The sequence below is a fragment of the Phaethon aethereus genome, assembly GCF_964289735.1.
Source record: "Phaethon aethereus genome assembly, chromosome: 10".
NCBI lineage: Eukaryota > Metazoa > Chordata > Aves > Phaethontiformes > Phaethontidae > Phaethon > Phaethon aethereus.
In genome coordinates, this window is record NC_138586.1 from 23,092,552 (window position 1) to 23,107,115 (window position 14,564).

The window sequence follows — 14,564 nt, forward strand, 5'->3', positions numbered from 1 at the left end:
GTTGATCACCGTTACCAGATAAAGATCGTTTTTAATGGTAAGACAGTACAGCTAAGAAACACTGCACGAATTGGGGGGATTGTGCTGATTGTATATAGATGGTTCTTCTACAGTGGAAAGCATTAAGCACATGCATTAGGAGCAGAGGGTATGTCCTCTTCTGTAAAGCATCCACCTTCATCTGAGGATGGAACCCTTAACAGCTCTTATTTCTCAAACAAATCTCTCATTGCGATGGGGACTCTTGCCTTGGGTTCTCCCTAAATACAGACAGAAAGATAGAGACAGGCAGGGCCTACTTCTGAGAGCTCCCACGCGTAAGTCGAGTCATTCTTGAACCAAAGGGTAATTCCAGCTCTAGCTGTTAACTCCACACACCACAAATTTCTTTGCATAATCAGGAACTTGTTGCATACATCTGGCATATAGATCTGCTTGTAGCATTTCCTTTTTTACTGAGATGTCCTTATACCGTGATACTTCAGTACGAACTTTCCTGTAAGTACTCCCTGTTGTTGTGCCTGTTCTGCAGCACGTTTTCCGTGTGCTGGGGCCAGGCGCTCGGCTCCCTGAAATCCCTGCCAATTCTAATCTGCAGCTCAAGCGACTTGGCACCCTTTTCTCACAAAGACCCTTGGTATCCTACACCTCTGTGCATATCCCAGATACTTATATTTATCTTTGCTTGATTAGGGCTCATCTGCTGCAGAGTTTCTGCAGATGTTTCTTTATTTAAACCTTACTTTATGAAGGGAAGGAAAGGGGAGACACATGCAGAGGAAGGAGGTGTGTTTCATAGCATTACTTACTCTGAAGTAACTCCGATGCCAGGAAAATGTGCACATTGCTTATAATTCTTTTTGTCTCACTTGTTCTTTCCTCCTACTCCCTCAAAAAAAAACCCCCACCAACAGGAATTCCTTGCTTTCTTACTTACTAATTAAATCTCTCTGCCTAGAATAAACCAAGAAGGTCTATCAATGAGGCAGTATGTGGTCAAATGATGGCTGGAACTGCTCAGCAGGAAATTGGGTAGGAAAATACGACTTCAGCAGCTTAGCAGGCTTTTTTTTTTTAGGGTGCTTGAGCTTGTTTAACTCTCCGATGCAAACTGCCAGATTTCTATTGTCAGATGGCTCGTGTCCCACCAGGCTGAGTCAAACTGGTGACTCATGGGCAAGGAGGAATCGCTTTGGCAATGGGTTGTGATTTTCTTCCCCTCTCCAGACTAAGATGGCGAAGATGATAAAACCCCCAGTCGAAGATGATAAAACTTGTTTGCAAAACTAACTTCCAGCTTGTTCTTGTTTTAAAAAAATCCTGTTTTTAACAAACCACTGCATTGGAAAATTGTTCGAAAAGCACCTGATGTGTTGAAGTTGGGTGCGTTTGCGCTTGGCGTGGGCTGCCTCGACTCGTGCTCCACGCTGGCCAGGTGCAAGCCAAGACCCCAACGGAAGCAACGGGGGCCGTGTTAGCTCTGCGCTGTTCCTTGGCCAGCAACCCCTGCTGCGAGCTGGGATTTATTCAACCTGGAGCACAGTGCTGTACTGAGGCAGGGACAGGGATTTCAGGTGTGAGTTGGCTGGCATCTAGCCAGCTTGGCAAGTGGATGTAAATCCTGTGGAAGATTCAAGTCCATATGTTATTTAGGGAAATTGATGTTCTAATTCCAGCACACGGCCTTTCTCCCTCTCCTGTCCCACTACTGCACTCCTCCCAAATCCTTATCCTCCTCTGTAGTACGAGCTACTCCTAGAAATCACTAAATTAGTTCTTTGAGATACGTACAGGTGGGATTATCTTGGACTCCTCGCTGCGCTCGCTGCTTACCCTGCTGCCCTTTTGGCTCTGTAAAGCCTTGTGTGCAGTCAGATACCGGCCAGAACACGGCGAGGACATGCTTTCGGGCCACTGCCCATAGAGATGAGACCCTTACGCCGCCGCTGGCGGGTTTGCCTTGCGGCGTGCCCTGAGGCAGGTCGGGGTCTGGTGTCCTGCAGGAGAGCAGCAGCTGAGCATGCGTCACTTCCAGCACTCCTGTGTCCTACACCCGGGTGTGCAGCTACTCCTGGGTCAGGCAGGCTGTGTAGCAGAGCTAGCAGGCAGCGAGCCCGACTGTCTGTGGGGGTGTTTTAAGGCTGTTGCTTCAGGCTTACCGCACCTTGCAGAGATCTTGCCAATTCGCTCAGAAGTTATTTAGAAGGAACCAGGCATTTTTTCTGTTATCACAGTCACCAAGAGGTGTTTGGCTCTAACGACTTGTCACCTTGCCCAGCGGGCATGTCATTCAGAGCACTGGTTCTGCACCTCGCGTCTGAGCTTTCCGCTCCACGTTAGTGTGCGCTAGGCATTGCTGTCTGGCAGCTGTTGAGGCACCGAGGGCATGAACTGTTGCTGTCGGTGTTGAATTATACTCAAGCACACCCCTTAAAATGTGTTAGAAGTCTCTCCAATACAACTTCTTGTTCTGTAGGCCTCATCAATGTGGAAAAAGATGGATGGCCTTTGCAGAAAGTACAATTAAAAACTTATTTAGTGCCACTCTGTAGTAGGCTACACGCTTCTGCTTATAGCAAGCTGATATTGGTTTAACGTTCAGTGACTTGTGTACTGAGGGTTTGTTACAAGTTCATAGTTTGGTAACTGTTTGAGTTTGTTTACTGTTTATTTTACTTTTAAAGAACTTTACTTGTTGTGAGTTTCTTACTGTAGCATGTCCTTGGGCCCTTCACTAAAGTATTAGATCACATAAAGTCTGAGGTTTTGGCGTCAGACAAATCCACGTTTGTTTTTTAAAATACCTAAATAGCCAAAATGTCCAGTCCTGCAGTTTTTACATTAGTCAAAGTCTGTCTCAAGGCCATGGCAGCCCATCACATGCAAGAACTCCTCAAGAACTCAGGCAATTTTTCTCACTGCTTGACTGTGGTTATCCTGATTTTTTTTCTCCTCTTTGGCCTTGTGACAGATCCACATGCCCAAACTGTCCTGCTTTGTCTAACAGGAATAAAGTGATAACTGTCCTTCCTCAGCTGCAGGCTTCCTGATTACCGTTAAAAGCATCCTTTGCAGTTTTTATTTCTTTTCCAAGGGCATGTTGCTATATCAGCAGAAGGTACTGTGATGTTATGAGAGCTGGAGTGCAAACCCAAACAGGTTAAGATAACTAAATAAAAATGGAGTATGAGTCAGGCTGCTGAAGTAAGGAAGGTGATTGTTTGCTGGGGGACGTATGCAGCCAGCTAGGTTATGCGGTGTAAATGATGCGTGCAATGGGCTCATTTCTATATTGAGCAGTGAAACGGTGTTTGAATCATCCTTGATACTTATGAGCTGAACTACATGTATGTTTTTGTGCTGACTTCTGAGGAGGAGATGGCTTCGTGACCTACTAGTTTTATCAGCTAGGGAGTTTAAACATTCAGGTGTTTTATTTAAGACTTCACACAGAAATCAAAACCCACCTCCACTACACACCTATGCTTTATTCTGGGAGTGGGGCTTTCGTGATGCACTGACCTGGGCTGCAGTGTTGGCTTTAAAGTACCTGTTGTTCTACCCCCACATATGCCCTCCCCCTCCGTTGTGCCAGCACAACTGTTAATGGGATAGAGCTCTTAACAGGAACTTGGTTAAATAATCCAGGTTAAAAATAAACCCCCATTTTGGGGGGAGGTGGTAGAAATAAGTTATATTTGTCTGCCAGATTGCTGCAATGATTTGGTTTAATGTCACCTCCCAAACAGTTGTTGCACAGCTCAAGGGCAGTGGAAGAGCCAGAGAGGTGTGTGGGGAGAAGAGTGGGTGGCAGCCTCTGAAATCAGTTTCATTGTCCTCCCCCCCCCCCCCCCCCCCCAAAAAAAAAAGGGACAATTGAACTGTGAACCCTGGTTTCAGAGAGTATCAATTAACCAACACGAGTTATGTTTAAAGGGGAGTTTAGAATAAATATTTGGGAATATGAGTGACTGCTGCCTGGCAGTGTCATACATCTGCCTCCCCCATTCTCATTTCTGGTTCCTAGCTGCTACACTAGTTTGTGATGATGAGATAATATAAGGGAACAAGACAGGAATCTGAACTGCCAAAGGGCAACCATATTATGGCTGTACCAACATCATGACAAATGGGTCTTACCAATCATCCCCTTTCTCTTGGGATGGGATGGCTCTATCATGCAAGTCTGTCTTCTTTCATACACACAAGTGGGAGTGGGGTTAGAAAATGAAAAATTATTCTCATGAGCAATGCTGAGAGAAAATGCATTTCAAATTATGTAATTGGCAATGCAAAACTCTTTAGGTTAGTGGAGAAATTTTAATAGGAACCCTTGGCCCCTTGCTCTGTGGCCTCGTAGCTGTACACATGCCAAGTGACCACTGCCAGCAGTGAAAACGGCATCACCGAGGACCAGAAACAGAAAATGCCTTCTCCAGATATTACTGCGAGAAGAACATTTAGCAGGATGTGATTGTTGGACTTGAGACTGAAATTTGTCCTTTGATAAAACTGAACCCTTTTCCTGCATAAATCTGAAAATGAATCGAGGTCTTCTCAAATTACTGCCTGGGTATGGTTGCAGTCAGGTGGTTACGTGCCTGGCTTTACACTGCTTTTAAGAAGTCATTTTGCATACTTGATATTGCTCATGTGCAGGAAATCTTGTTTCTCTTCTGATGGCTCTACAGTTGCGTGAGTGAACCTCAACTCCATTGTAACCTCAAGCTCTGTATGAGTGGTGCTCATCATGCTATTTATAACAGAAAATACTCTCTTGCTAAAATCTCTTTATTGCCTTACCCGGAGCAGCATGGTCAGCACCTGACTTTGCTGAATCATGCCCTATGCTTACGCAAGACTATTGTAGTGGGTTGTTTTAGTCTGGGTTGTGAGTGTGTTACTGCACAGGTTCTGTACAAGGCTGTAATGGTCAGTGACAGCACACTAGAATTTGTGATGGTAATAATGATAGGGTGTCACTATTAGAACACAGGATAATTTTTTACTTGTATAACTTATGAAAATTTGTAAAAGTGTTTCCCAATCTAAGACTCTATCTGTGCAGTAGAAAGCAATCCTCTCCGTGATATCTGTGTGCTCATCTGACGCTGTGCCATGGGACGCTTCTGTTTAAAGCACTTTCCCCAACTCCCTAATGCAGCTAATATTGATTTAGCATATGAAATAACACCTCCGGTGCCTGTCAGCTGCTAAATCAGCGTTGTTCAAACTGTGCCATATGGCAAGATCTCAATGCTCACTTTTGCTGAGATGGCTTTTCTGCCATCTCGCTTCCAGAGATAACACAGCTTGATGCCAGCTTTGGGAGCAGCAGAGTCCTTCCAATGGTCAAAAGAAATTTCAAGATTAATTTTATTCCATCAGTGTGGGGACACAAACTTTGTGCCACGATTGAGCTTGAAATGAATGTATGACATCGAAAACACCAAGTCTAAGAAGTCATTTTCCTTTTCCCTCAGCAAAGATATCTTTCTTTTTGGGTTGAGTGTACTGTTACAGACAAATGCCTTCCAGCACGGCATGAGAAGCAGGAAATGTGAGCATGAAAGGGACTGCAGACGTGCACACTGGAGGGAGGGTGGCTGTGGAAGGCATGGGGACACAAAGTGTTTTGGCAGCCCAGGCTCTGACTTTGTCATCCTGTGCAGGAGAGAGAGACGGGAACGTGGGGAAACAAATTTATTAAAATAGGTTCAGTGGCAACTGCTTTGGTCTTATCTGTCTGTTGTGGTCTTTGGATGCTGACTCTCAGAAGTGATCTGGTGAATGAGTTCCAAGAAAGTATTCCATGACTGCGGAGACGACTGAGGTTAATGATGCACTGCCTCAGAAGTGCATAAAGCATGCACTTGTATAAAACAAGAAAAAGGAATGACCAGCTTCCCATGCTTATGGCTTCCAGGAAATTCTCCATGCGTGCTGGATGTACTCAGGGTTTCTCAAGAGGTCTACAGCAAAACTTTAATTATTATTCCAGTTAATATGTATATTTATAGATGTCAGAGTAAATGAGCACACTCACACATAACGTTTTTCCAGAAAAAAACTTTGCTTTTTCATTATACACACACGCACATAAAAGAGCAAACAGTGCAAAACATGGGCGTTAAGTTCTATACAATATTTACATTGGTCAAAATCCCTCAGGCAGAGAAAAGCTAGCACAGGGGTTTTTTAGGTACTGGACAGTTAAGTATTGTGGGAAAACATATGCACAGTGATCCTAAAAAGAAACCATCCAGCTCCTTGCTTGTCCCAATGTTTTTGGGGTGTGAGTGTCCTGTTTTTGCATGGAAGTTTAAGAATTAAAACGAAGAACAGCCAGAAGTGTTAAACATTATTTTTAAGTGACATTTTCCAGAGAAAAAACCAGGACTAGCACTGTGCTGTGCCTTGCTGTGAAATGTGCCCATTTTAGAGAGGTTAAAAGCACTGTCTTAAATGACAAGCTTAAGACTGTATATTTTCTTCCCTCCCTTTCTCCCACCTCAGCAGGCTCCAAAACTCCACCAGCCCTTTTTTCCTGCAGGGAGTCCTGGCAGGCACAGCCCTTTGCATGTGTCCATGTCAGCTCTATCCACGGCTCTGGCAATCTTTCATGCTTCTGTTGGTGCAAACTCACTACATTTCACATCTACAGCAAAAAGCGCAGCAGGGGTGGAATGAGCCCTTGCTAATAAACCCAGGTGGTGACAGAAAAAACACAAAAGGGAGAAGATTCCAGCAGCTGGAATTGGTACCTAGAGAAAAGGATCTTTGACCAGTGCCGTGGGAATGAAAAATGTGTTTTCAGTAGATTTTCCTCACTTTCTAGGCTCTTGAGTGTAACATCTTGACTCTCCCACAAACTTGGTTTTCTAAAGAAGGCATCTCCATAGCACAGCATCTCGGCTGTGATTTGAGTTATGGTCCTTACGAGTGCGTCAGAGCAAACGCACAGCTCATACCCAGACAGGACTCTCAGGGGTAAGCTTGAGGTCAGCATTCAGAAGTTAAAATTACAGCTTTTCCGGCCTTGGACTTCTAATCTTATGAAGAATAGCTCTGCCTCTTTCTTAAATGAATGCTGAGCAACATAATCTGCTTACTGAAATGAGGGCTGTGTTGTTTCTGTTCTTAAATCCTACCCAAAGACCTATTTGCAGCCCGTCCTTTTGGACGCAGCAAAGCTTTGGGGTAATCCTGCGCTCAGGGTTACGTTTGTTCGGCGGGCGCGGTGGGACCCAGACTGGCTTTGGGTGCCCCACACCAGTGGAGCAGCACGGGGTGGCTCTCCTGACCCTCGCTGCAGGACGGTCACCTTTGTGCCGCCAGCTGCTGAGCGGAGCTGTGGCCGGGCAGGAGCCCGTGGTGTGCTCCCGGCACGCACCGCTCTGCCTGTTCTGCTTGGACCTCGCAGCCGCTGAGCATCTCCTCGCTGCGCTCTGCGATGTGCTCTCCAAGCAGCCTCGGCTGCTCCCCTCGGTTCCCTCGCACCTCCTGTTCCTGCTTTCCTCAAACAGAGCGCTGTGTAGACACGCTTTCGGAGGACGGTTGTCGTCTGCTCTTCCCTGTTCCGAGAGAGCATTTCCGAGATGGTAATTTCCTGCCTGTTTTACAGCAAAGCCACCCACTGGGAATGACATGGAGTGTTACTGGGGAGCTCTTTAGGGACCGTGGGCTTCAAGAAGATCATCAGAGGTGACTTTTATCAGTGTGATAGGTCCCCTTTTCCTTCACCAGCTGTTTGTCAGGGAAGTCCTCTGGGTTCCAGAGCATGTTTTTGCTGGGCAGAGGGCAGGGAGGGAGAGCAGTCAGTCTCACACCTGCAGCACCGCGGGGAGAACTTCCTAAAAATGTCATGGGGGTATTCTAGAGGGACCTAGAGGCTGAATCCATCAAGGAGGTCTGTGGTGGGCAAGGCTGGGAGGCACAGAGCCTTGCTCCCTGAGCAGCCATGTACTTACATGTGCAGCAACAGAAACTTTTCATCCTTCTTACTTACATGACTTTCATACATGACTTGTGCTGCTTCCTTGCTCTTGCATTTCATAGACTTGAGCCTGGGTGGTTTGCACTGATTCTACAAAGCTGGTGAAGAGTTATGCTGTCCCACAAGCACTTGGCACCTTTCAGCTGATCTAGAGCCCATTGTGTTACTAAGAAAAGCCAACTGCAACAGGAGGGGCTTTCATGGCAACGGTAATACAAGGCCCTGCTTCCTCCTGTCATGACATCTACCGTGAAAACTGGGGCCGGCGTGGCATTTTGCATAGGTGTGCACGTACAGAGGTGAGTTTGGGCAGAGAGGTTTTCATAGTGCCTTTCAGAGCTTCAGCTTTCCAGCAGGACAAGGAGTTGCAAAGCTTATAGTGACTGAATCCTATATGGAGGACTGGGGAATAGGAAAAGTGCGCTGGCTGGGAGCAAAGAAATCCTTGATTAATGCTGTATGTTCAGCGCCTGAGGGGATTGCTGGATTCTGTCTCTTAGCTTTAGCTAGATAAAGGCATCGACTTCTAAATAATTAGATTTTTGCCTTTAAACTCATAGTTCTGGTGTTTGCTGACAATAGCCCTTTGTCAGACGGGGAGGAGGAACACTCGGCTGCACCTCAGCCAGAAAAACTGTGAATCCACTTTTCTTTTAGCACTGTCGTTCCTTCCAGCTTGGCTTTACCAACATCTGAAAAATTACTTTTCCTCTCTCTGAATGCATAATTGGTTATTTATACACAAACTGTAGAGCATTTCCTTGGTATACCTGACCTAGGGAAAAAAAAATCAGTCAAGACCTATCCTACCAGATGTGAGTGTCAGTCAACATATGATCTCCATATAATTTATAAGGTATTAAATTACAAAATAATGAATCTTTTCAGTTAGCATTTTGGCACATGATGATAGTATTACATTTTATGTGAGAATATTGACCACAGCTCTTGCCCCATAAAACTGCAAACAGAAATTTGTAAGCATTGGCACTAGTTTCACTTAGAAAAAGACGCCCATTATGCTCGGATTACAGTTAAGCTATGTGTGTACAGCCTGGAGGTTGTCCAGTCACACGCAGTTCTTTCCCCCCTCTCTTTTAACATTTCCTTAAGAAGCCTAGACAGCGGTTTCTAGGTTAGATTTTTTTTTCTTCCCTTGGATTTAACTAGAGGAAGGTCTGCTGAGCGCAGAGCAGAAGGTCTTGCAGGATTCTTGCAAACGAGATATTCCTCTGCTGTCAGCTCTGAGGTGCAGGGCCAAATTCTGCTCTTGCTCACCCCAGAGCGACCGAGCAGCCACCACGCCTGAGAACAGCCCTGTCCCACGAAGCTCCCGAACCCACGTAACCCAGGAATCTCACCTTTCTGCTTCTTGCTTGCAAGTGGAAAGAAGCAGCTTCGAAATAAGATTTACGAGCTGATAGTTATGTGTCGCCTATTGAGAGCAAGTTGGCATGTAAACAAGTTTCCCACCTCTTTTTGTAAAACTGAAATAAGAAGGGGGTTTGCCTCAGAGAAGAGCGCTCGCTCATGTACCATATATCCTTCTTGCACATAGGAGGACTGTTTTAAAAGCACCCTCAGCTTTTTAGTGGATCCTTCCCACCCTCTCTCCTCTCTCCCATCCCTGAAAACGGAGCTCTTGTCTCATTAACTACAATTTTTAACCACTAGTTCAGAGTAGGGCAGTGGAATGGGGGTGCCCCAGCTCTCGCGCGCGGTTCAGGATGCGTCGGAGTTGTTGAGGGTTTCGCTACCCCCCCTCCTTCGCGTGGCAGCGCTGCGGTGTGCGGGGTGGTTTGTGCCTGCGGAAACCCCTGCCTGTACGGAAGCCTGTAAAATCCCTCTTGGCTCGCTTTGCGTTTTGATCTGAAGTTATGGAAACAGCTTCTCTGAAATACATACATTTCATGGCAAGTGTTGAAACAAGCTCATCAGCCAAAGGAAATACGAATTTTAAAAAGCCCTCTAAGCAGTTTGGTTCAGGCCTGCGTGGGAAGGGAAGGGGCATGGCACTGGCTTTCGCTTTGCCTATGGTTAAATAGCAAATACTAATGCTTCTTAAAACCCAAAACACAGCTCATTGCTTCTGTTTGAGGTAAACTTTTCCCAGCGGCTGACAAATCCGCTGTAACTGACTGTTCCCTTGTCCTGCCACATCTACCTCGTTCTGCCAACCAGCGTGAATGATCCGTCGTCGTTTTCACAGTTTGTTTCTGCTTCAAAGTGGTCTTGTCCGAGGGTTTAACGTACAGAAAAAATCTCCCAAGCCAGTCTTGTGTGCAAATTTCTAGTAAATATAGCTGTAACTTAAAGCTGAGCTATAACAGCTTGGCTGCTCTCATGCTCCCTGCATAGAATGAGTTGATCATACACTTTTCAGCAGTAAAAGCCAAAACCCAGGGGCACTAGGCAGGCGACAATCACTTTAGGGCTAAAACAGAATGATCTCTGGGGTCTGTCTTAGCCTTGGTAAGCAACTGACTTCTTTATTCAAAGTGAATGTAGTGCTAAATAAATATTCCCTTCAAAGCATGACATTTTTTTGCAGCTGAGTTCTCTTCACACTTTAAAAACCTCTGATTGCTTTAAGTAGTAATCGTATTTGATGTGCAGCTCTTGGTATCTCATGAGGCTTGATCTGAGAGGCTTAAGATAAATAGTTGAGTGGAAAACATCTGTTCAATTAATATTTTGACTGTTGTCTTTTTGGCAACAGAGTCCTGCAAGTAGCTGTGTGCTGTACTGTGGAAAATGTAGATTGCTGATCTAACAAGTCATAAAGTTAAACTGTTTTTCTCATTTATGTGTCTTACACTTAAGAATGAATCGGCCTGTTAAGGTCGGTATAGCTTCAAACATGAAACAACGGCTGGAGAAATGAACCATCTAGTAAAATGCAATGACATACAGATAGTTACGTTTCCATATATTTCTATAATCTATATCTGTAAAAGGGAATGAGGGATATATCATAAATTAATTGAAAAACATGGAAACAGTGCTGTAACAGAGTAAAAAAAGTGCGGCTAACTTGTTTTACTTACTCTTCTTTTGGAGTTACTTTCAGACCCTCTAGTTTAATTAGTTGACTGTACAGCAAAAACTAGTGAGCAATCACAAGATCTTCTGTTAATTGGATGCTCTGACACCAATTGTCTGTATTCAGAAGAGCTCTTTATGGTCAGCACTTGGTGGTTGTTCAGCCCTTCAGCTGCTCACGGTTTCCATATAAGAGATTTGGCCATGCAGGAACTCTGGGGTTTCAGGCCCTTTGTTTCAGCTGACTTGACAGTCCAACCCTTAGCAGAAAGAGTCACATATAATCTCCTGGGGCATAAAAACCAGGTGCAACACAACAGTAAGGCACTCCTTACTTCTCCCTAGAGGTGGCATTTAAAATAAATTAAAAGACAGCTTAATCTGACAAAAACGAAACTTATTTCAAAACTGCATTATTAAATATTCTTTTCTCTTGTTGTTTTTCTCTTCTATCACCAAGCAACTGTTTTGCCTACTTTCAAAACAATTATTTACACTTCACATGCCTCCATACAATAAATTCCACATGCCTCCATCTAGTAAAACCAGGATGTAGACTTTTGCAGTGAAATAAGGAAAAGCCGAAAGCTTTTATTACGCCTTTTTAAGCAAACATACATATTGTGTGAACTTTGAGTTAACATATGATGATGCATCTCTAGAAGGCATGAAATATTGGCAGACATCTCTAAGAAAATGAGATTTTCTGTTTCCCAACTGGTCCCATGTCAACTGCTGGGGAAAAAAAAAAATGCCAAATGTTGGCATCTTCTGATTAAAGAAGCTGTTCTGTTCCCGCCTTAGTTGGCACGTACATTGTCACCCATCCATAATCTCCAAAGGGAGAGCCATTGGGATTTTTATGTTTTATATTTGCCTGTTGCATCTGATGACACCATCCCAGCATAAGGATTTGTCTACCTGTGTAGTTATCCCCCAGCAACTTTTCTTTATTAGCATGTGTCAACCTACATATTCCGAAACAACTATTTCACATGGTGTTAAGCAAAAGTTAGTGGGGGATAACTCTGGGTGTAAACATCTTACTAGAAATGCGATTCGGATGTTGGGTCTCCTCCATTCGTAATAGCCTGGTCACTTATTTCATCCTGTGGTGCTGGTAGTGCAGTCTTTGTTAGAGGTGTCTCAGTCTTGAAAAGAGAATCCATTTTTATCTGGGTTTTTATGTTGAAAGACTTCTGGAAGGATTCTGATGTAAAGTAGTAGATGAATGGGTCAAAGCAGCAGTTCATTGTTGCAATACACAACGTGATTGGGTACATTGTCCTCGCAAACCTCTCCAAGGAGCAATTTGCTATTGCTTGGGACCGCACAAGAGCGTACAAGAAGAGTATGGAATTGTAGGGCACGAAGCACACGACAAAAATGGCCACGTGTACGATGATCATTTTCAATACTTTCTCTTTGTTTGTCCCAATCTGAGACAAGGTGGCAGGTTTCCGGAGAGTCCTGAGAACTAAAGAGGAGCATGTAAGGTTGAGTAGCAAAGGAATTATGAATCCTACTACTTCAATAAATATCGTGATCTTAGACAGATAGGTTTTCCAGATACGTTTGGAAAAACCTTCGAAACAGGTTGTGCTGGTGTTGGAAATGTTGGTTGTGGAGAACAATGAAGCTGAAATTCCACCGCTGAGGACCAGTATCCAAACACCAGCACAGACTATGGCAGAATTTCTCCTGGTCCTAATGGTGCGAGATCGGAATGGATAGACAATAGCAAGGAAACGGTCAACACTAATGCAGGTGAGGAACAGCATGCTCCCGTAGATGTTAGTGAGAAATGCTGTACCAGAAATCTTGCACAGGCTATCTCCAAAAGGCCAATGCCTGTTGAAATTATAAAAAATTTTAAAAGGCAAAGTGAACACAAAAAGCAAATCTGAAACAGCCAGGTTTGTCATGAAAATGGCTGTTTCGCTTCGCATTTTCATCCGAAAGCAGAAAACAAAGAGGGAGGCACAGTTAGTAATCAAACCAAGGATGAAGACCACGCTGTAGACGGCTCCATACAAGTTGTACTTAAAGGAATCATCTGTCAAACAGGTATGATTGTTGCTGTGGTTTCCCATGCCAATGTTGTGATGCGCTTCCAAAGAAATTCAAAGTCTACTTCAGTGACATCCATAAAATAAGGCAGTGGTCTCTTCTCCTCCTGAAGAAACACATTCCAGGAAGGTTGCTTGACACCTTGTTGCCACGTCTGTCGTAAATCCTTTCATCCTAAAGGAGAGAGAAATAGAAGCTATCAGTCCTGCAACCCGCTGTCACCTAATGTGACTGTGCAAGAGAACATGTACTTTTTCCTTTCCAAATGAATAAATGTGCAAACAAGACCAGTAATTAGTTTTCAAGGTAATCTTCATAAATTCCACTATTATTGGGATTTTTCAAAGCTGAACACAGCAGTTACTGTACTCAGCCTTTCTTTTCCTTCCCCCATCGCTCCCTTGCCTTCCTATTGGAAGGAGAATGATCGCTAACTCCAACCTTCCCCTTGGAAAGGTTTTTCTTTAAAATTTGAGATGGAATTGGCCCAGCGTGTTTGGAAAGAAATTAAATCATGGACCCACGACGTTGCCCAGGTATAGAATCAAATGGTCTGAAATGTTCACCCAAACTTGTGACAAGAGGAGAAAGAAGTTGAAATTTTTAGTGTTTGCTTTTAACTGTGCAGAAATGAAAGTCCTATGGTTTTTCAACCTTTTTTGATGCAGAAGTATTAAAAAAAACCCAAAACCTTATATTGACAAAGTACTGCTTTGCCTTTTTTCCTACTTGAAAATAGGAGCATACTTACGCATGTTTTTCAAAGTGAAAAACTGAAATGTTGTGTTTCAGAATTTTTCAAAAATACTTCCCAAAAAAGTTATGCTTGCCACTTTTGGAAACTGTTGCTTTTTTTTTTTCCTTAAAAATTTCTGCAAAAATGGTATTACTTTCCAAAGGACTTTTTTTGCAAATGTAAAATACTTTGCAAAAAGGACTCCTCTAAGCTGTACTGACAGCTTCATTTAATTTCTACTCTTTGTCAAGGTTCAGAACCTGAAATTTGGGAAATCTCATAAACTATGCTCTTGTAAGAATTTGTCCTAATTCAGCAAGATTTAGAGAAGCGTAGAGTTGAAGTAAACTTGCTGTTTGTTGGGAAGAAGTGCCTTCTGAACTGTCCTGATGTTCTTATTTCTGTTCTAAGTGTTGTTTGTAAGGCCTGTGAGGGTAGGCAGTTGGAAAGTCTCCCTCACTGGAGTGAGAAGGGTTTGTGCGTTGGAACACGGGCAAGGCAGTCGGTACATCTTGGAAACGCGGAGCAAAGTTGGGTAACTAAGGGAAAGACCTTTGCCTTGTAAAATACAGCAAAGCAAATACGAAACAAAGTTCGTAATCTAAGAAACATCTTAGTAGCTACAACTGTGGAGTAATTTAGAGGGGTTAAACCCTTGTGAAGAGTAGGATCCTTTCCAGAAAGTGATCCTCTGAAATCGTAGTTTCAACAGCAAACATG

General features: G+C 43.9%; 1 protein-coding gene across 1 annotated transcript; it reads right to left on the reverse strand.

The window, feature by feature from the left end:
- Window positions 1-12,084: 12,084 nt before the first annotated feature.
- LPAR4 (lysophosphatidic acid receptor 4) lies at window positions 12,085-13,131 on the reverse strand (the record flags this gene model as incomplete). Its single annotated transcript, XM_082004360.1, has 1 exon — window positions 12,085-13,131. The coding sequence occupies one exon, from the start codon at window positions 13,129-13,131 to the stop codon at window positions 12,085-12,087; it is 1,047 nt and encodes a 348-aa protein (XP_081860486.1).
- Window positions 13,132-14,564: the final 1,433 nt, after the last annotated feature.